Genomic DNA, 6,000 nt, shown 5'->3' with positions numbered 1-6,000 from the left:
AGGTGAAGAGCCCAGGAAGGTGACGGAGACCCCCCGCTCACCACCTCACAGGTATCGCGGGGGGGCTCCGTCACCGCATTGCGATGTTGATCGCATGTTAGTACATCTCACCCTCAAAGTGAAAATGAATATTGTTACACACACGTACTGCGGTCAGAGCCCGTGCTGGCTGGAAGCAGCGTGGTAGCGCAGTGCTGTTCCCTCTCGGTAAAGATTTACGAGTTAGTAGCCCAATAACGCCATATGGAGATGACGTTATCCTATCGAGGCCAAGCTCCGAATTGGCTTGGTACATCTGACAGCTTTGTAACCCCCATACAAAACTACAGGGGCTGTGGCTGCTGTCGGGAATGGAGGAACCACGGCAGATATCGGAGACGTTGTGATGTCACATCCCTGGAAGAGCGCGTAAAGAGCATCCACACTCCCCACCGACAATACAGCGGGTTACACACATGTATATGTAACGCTCACAAGGTTTCAGTGCACTTATACAGTTCTGCTGTTGTGGAACTACAAGTCCCAGCATTTGCCACCAGTTACTACACAGTCACACAGTACAGATCTATCACTGGGCTGCCTGATGCTGCATAGTCAGTGCTAGCAACAGGGCATGCTGCTGTCAGTGAGGGGTGGGCGGGTCCAGCCACAAGCCCCGCCCTTCCAGTGACGTCTATCACAGGATCGCCTGATAAGCGATAATAAAAGGACAAGCTGCTGTCAGAGAGGGGTGGGCGTGTCCAGCCACGCCTCTCCAGTGGCGCCACGTGTGGGCAGAGCGGCGGCTTCCGTGCCCTCAGCTGACGTCATCAGTGGACGCATGAGCAGGAAGTGAGTACAGTCTGGGGTTGCACTGTGCCAGGTCGGGTAACCCTGAAACCGCTCCGGGTGGGCTCATCACCGGCTACTGGGACTAGGTGGGCTCCCAGCCTCCATTCTGGGGCCTCATTATACTAGTCATTAGGGGCCCCACCCTCCCTTTACTAGTCATTAGGGGCCCCACCCTCCCTTTACTAGTCATTAGGGGCCCCCACCCTCCCTTTACTAGTCATTAGGGGCCCCCACCCTCCCTTTACTAGTCATTAGGGCCCCACTCTCCCTTTACTAGTCATTAGGGCCCCACTCTCCCTTTACTAGTCATTAGGGGGCCCCACCCAGGGCGCACATTGACTCTGGTCTGTGTCTGGGCTGGGAGAGTCAGTGTTACAGCTGTGACACAGGTCACTCAGGAGACAGGAGGGGGTTTCCAGAGAGGGGTGGAGCTAAGCATGGGGGTTAAGTCTGAGGTAAACCAACATGTACTGTACCTGGTCCATTAAACAAGTGTATATACATAGACAAATGCTATACAGTATATACATGTATATTATATATATCTATATACACGCACACACATATATATACAGATGGAGTCACAGTCATCCTGGCTACATCTGCAGCAGACGGGCACTCTCGGCGTGGCTAGGCGTTCCCGCGCTAAGTCGCGCTGAGCTGCGTGTTTACCAGCCCCATTCATTGCAAACGGGGAAGGTGTGCGCAGTAGGCCGAGACGTAGCCACAATGAGTTTGGCTACATTTGTTCATGCATATACTTACGTGTGTGTGTGTATATGTGTGTGTATATATATATATATATATATATATATATATATATATATATATATATATATATATATATATATATATATATATATATACACGCACGCACAGCGGATACATACATATATATGATATGTGTATACAGTATGTTTAAGATTGAAATTCTAGTGAAACAGACATAGGGGGTAATTCCAAGTTGATCGCAGCAGGAAATTTTTTAGCAATTGGGCAAAACCATGTGCACTGCAGGGGGGGCAGATATAACATTTAAGGAGAGAGAGTTAGATTTGGGTGTGGTGTGTTCAATCTGTAATCTAATTTGCAGTGTAAAAATAAAGCAGCCAGTATTGACCCTGCACAGAAATAAAATAACCCACCCAAATCTAACTCTCTCTGCAAATGTTATATCTGCCACACCTGCAGTGCACATGGTTTTGCCCAATTGCTAACTTTCTTGCTGCTGCGATCAACTCAGAATTACCCCCATAGTGAATTCCTTACAAGTGCCTCTGAGTTTGGAAGTGGGAACAACATAAGCAGCAGCGTTGAGATCTTGGAAAGAGCTTGAGGGACGGATGGAGACGGAGATCACAGCAGTAGTTGTGTGGAAACACAGCAATGACAGATCTGCTCTCTGTACAACCCGCGGGTGTTTGGAAAGGGGACGGAGCCAACACTCAAGGGGCTGGGCTTAATTGCAAGTCGCGACAGGCAACCCCATTACATGAAAAAAAAAAATTGGGGTGGGGGGTGGAGATGGGGTTTTCTGGGTACTCAGATACCCCGCTGCGTGCGCCACTGGGAGAGGTCACCATTGCTGGGGAATAAGTGGAAAAAGCAGAGGTCTGTGACACAGATCTTTCAGGAGAGGTCACCATTGCTGAAGAATAAGTGGGAAAAGCAGATGTCTGTGACACAGGTCACTCAGGAGAGGTCACTATTGCTGGAGAATAAGTGGGAAAAGCAGATGTCTGTGACACAGGTCACTCAGGAGCGGTTACCATTGCTGGGAGAGGTCACTATTGCTGGAGAATAAGTGGGAAAAGCAGATGTCTTTGACACAGGTCACCCGGGAGAGGTCACCATTGCTGGGAGAGGTCACCATTGCTAGAGAATAAGTGGGAAAAGCAGATGTCTGTGACACAGGTCATTCGGGAGAGGTCACCCTTGCTGGAGAATAAGAGGGAAAAGCAGATGTCTGTGACACAGGTCACCATTGCCGGGAGAGGTCACCATTGCTGGGGAATAAGTGGGAAAAGCAGATGTCTGTAACACAGGTCACCATTGCTGGGAGAGGTCACCATTGCTGGGGAATAAGTGGGAAAAGCAGATGTCTGTGACACAGGTCACTCAGGAGAGGTTACCATTGCTGGGGAATAAGTGGGAAAAGCAGATGTCTTTGACACAGGTCATTCGGGAGAGGTCACCATTGCTGGAGAATAAGTGGGAAAAGCAGATGTCTGTGACACAGGTCACTCAGGAGAGGTTACCATTGCTGGGGAATAAGTGGGAAAAGCAGATGTCTGTGACACAGGTCATTCAGGAGAGGTTACCATTGCTGGGAGAGGTCACCATTGCTGGGGAATAAGTGGGAAAAGCAGATGTCTTTGACACAGGTCATTCGGGAGAGGTCACCCTTGCTGGAGAATAAGAGGGAAAAGCAGATGTCTGTGACACAGGTCACCATTGCCGGGAGAGGTCACCATTGCTGGGGAATAAGAGGGAAAAGCAGATGTCTGTGACACAGGTCATTCGGGAGAGGTCACCATTGCTGGGAGAGGTCACCATTGCTGGAGAATAAGTGGGAAAAGCAGATGTTTGTGACACAGGTCATTCGGGAGAGGTCACCATTGCGATCCGCCGCCGAGCTGCCTGACGGCGGATACGGGCGACGCGGTGGGGGGGGGGGGGTCAGGCAAATATGGACGAGATCGTCCATATTGGCCTGCATGCACAAGCGACGGGGTACCAACGATGAACGAGCGCGGGGCCGCGCATCGTTCATCGCTGGTGCCTCCACACTGAAAGATATGAACGGTATCTCGTTCATTAATGAACGAGATCATTCATATCTTTCAGTAATATCGCCCAGTGTGTAGGGCCTATAAGTGGAAAAAGCAGATGTTTGTGACACAAGTCACTCGGGAGAGGTCACTATTGCTGGAGAATAAGTGGGAAAAGCAGAGGTCTGCGACACAGATCACTCTGGAGAGGTCACTATTGCTGGGGAATAAGTGGGAAAAGCAGAGGTCTGCGACACAGATCACTCAGGAGAGGTCACCATTGCTGGTCTGTAACACAGGTTACTTCACTTGGGAGAATATACTACTGGAGAATAAATGGGAAAAGCAGAAAGTGCTGGGGGAAGTGGGCCAAGCAGACATAGGGGCCCATTTATTAAACAGTGTTTGCGGCTATGTACCTGAAAACACCCATTTTAGGGGGCTAGCCGCAAATACTATGTATCCCCCAACTGTATGAAAAAGGGATCTCCGTTACCTGCTGCGATCCCTCCATTGCCGCCTGCAGCTGCATCCCCCGTAGCATTCTGTGAGGGATGCGATGCTGTACGATGTATCAATATTGGAAATGCAAAGCATTCCTGATACTGGCCCCAACTGCAATCTCCTGATTGTGGCAGCCCCTGTCCTTGTCTGTGCGGGGTGATCGGCATATTGCAGTCTGATCCTGGGTGCTAAGATCCCGAGATATATAGATACCCTAGCAACATCTCTTACCCGGTGATAGTGCAGCGGATACAGGGCGTTTAAACAAAAAAAAGACAACTATAACTTTTTCCGCCTTCGCACATTGCTCGTGCTGCTGCGGGGTCTGCCGGAACATCCTTTATTAAGATTAGCCGCGGACCCTGTTTGCCGGAACGTTTCCACCCAAGACAGGGATAGGTTTGTTTGGCGGTGTATAATGTACTGTGTATGATTGCTATTTTCTTTCCCCTGCGCAGATGGAAGGCAACGCACGCCCGTCCGTCGGGCAGATCATTCTCCTGGCATCCAGCTCCGCGGTCACCGCCATCTTCTACTCCATATACCGCCACAAATACCGATCTGCACAGTCGCTCAAGGTTAGATGATGTGGCACGTGGGGTGATATTAGGGGGGTGGCTTTTAGAGAGAGTAGAAATATATATGCGGGTGACGGGAAGGGTGGTTTCACATCTGACAGGTTTACAGTGTTATTTTATATCCTTAAGGTCATGTGACGCAAACTAAAAAAAAATGCTTTCAAATAACGCTGTGGGCCAAGTGTAACACAGCCAATGAGATCTCAGCGATTGGCGCCGCTAGATTCAAAGCAGCAATTTGTTTTATTGCAAAATCAACCTGGTTTTGCTTTTAAAACAAATTGATGCTCTATGTGCGGCAGCTGCGGGTCCTTGCATTTGTGCCCCAACAGGTCCTTGCTTTTTGTGCCCCAGCGGCTCATGACATTTGGGCAGTAACAATCGTCAGCGTTGTTACCATATGCTGTAGTGCCTTGCGATGTCTGACTCGCCAAAGAGCGACTGGATCGCTGCAGATCCTGCGTTAGTAACTGAGCAATGAATTAAATGTCTCTTCTTTTGTGATTTTGAGGGAGCCAAGAAAATCTCCTTAGATGACGACTTGCAGAATATCCTCATGGACCTGCCCGGGAAGTGCGTCCCCTATGCGGTCATTGAAGGTGAGCGTCACAATTTTAGAGTGTAAGCTTCTTGCGATCAGGGAAGTATGTGTCTGCATAAGCCAGGCTTATAATATTGGAACAGGTACAATGCCCTGCGCTGGTGCCATTGCAACGTGGCTTCTCTGACTTGTGATCCTTTCCAGGCGTGGTGAGGACCGTGAAGGATTCTCTCAGCAGCCAGTTCATGGATAGCTGCAAGGGTGTCATCCACCGGCTGTCTCTGAAGGAGCACAAAATGGTCTGGAACAGGACAACGCACCTCTGGTGAGTGTCATGGCTGCCGTCCCGCTCACCTCTCCAATTACTGTATGATACAGTGCACCCGGAAGGTATTCACAGCGCTTTTTCCACATTTTATGTTATGTTACAGCCTTATTCCAAAATGGAATTCATTAATTTCTCTGACGTCCTAAGTGGATGCTGGGACTCCGTAAGGACCATGGGGATAGCGGCTCCGCAGGAGACTGGGCACAACTATAAAGAAAGCTATAGACTACTGGTGTGCACTGGCTCCTCCCACTATGACCCTCCTCCAGACTTCAGTTAGAATCTTGTGCCCGGCTGAGCTGGATGCACACTAGGGGCTCTCCTGAGCTCCTAGAAAGAAAGTATATTTAAGTTTTTTTATTTTACAGTGAGATCTGCTGGCAACAGACTCACTGCAGCGAGGGACTAAGGGGAGAAGAAGCGAACCTACCTAACTGGAGATAGTTT

The 6,000-nt window shown here is 49.5% G+C and overlaps 1 protein-coding gene across 2 annotated transcripts in view; it reads left to right on the top strand.

The window, feature by feature from the left end:
* The first annotated feature begins 723 nt into the window (after positions 1-723).
* MUL1 (mitochondrial E3 ubiquitin protein ligase 1) overlaps positions 724-6,000 on the top strand; it is a 40,999-nt gene continuing 35,722 nt past the window's right edge. The window contains exons 1-4 of one of the 2 annotated variants that reach the window (XM_063942157.1): positions 724-831; positions 4,565-4,684; positions 5,196-5,283; positions 5,430-5,550. In XM_063942157.1, the coding sequence (XP_063798227.1) occupies positions 4,565-4,684; positions 5,196-5,283; positions 5,430-5,550 (329 nt within the window). In that variant the 5' untranslated portion in view covers positions 724-831. Of the gene's footprint in view, positions 918-4,564; positions 4,685-5,195; positions 5,284-5,429; positions 5,551-6,000 lie in introns of both variants that reach the window. The other variant, XM_063942158.1, reaches the window with a different exon arrangement.

The sequence above is a fragment of the Pseudophryne corroboree genome, chromosome 10, assembly GCF_028390025.1.
Source record: "Pseudophryne corroboree isolate aPseCor3 chromosome 10, aPseCor3.hap2, whole genome shotgun sequence".
Classification (NCBI taxonomy): Eukaryota; Metazoa; Chordata; class Amphibia; order Anura; family Myobatrachidae; genus Pseudophryne; species Pseudophryne corroboree.
The sequence above is the reverse complement of the archived record's forward strand: the minus strand, read 5'-3'. Positions and strand labels throughout refer to the sequence as shown.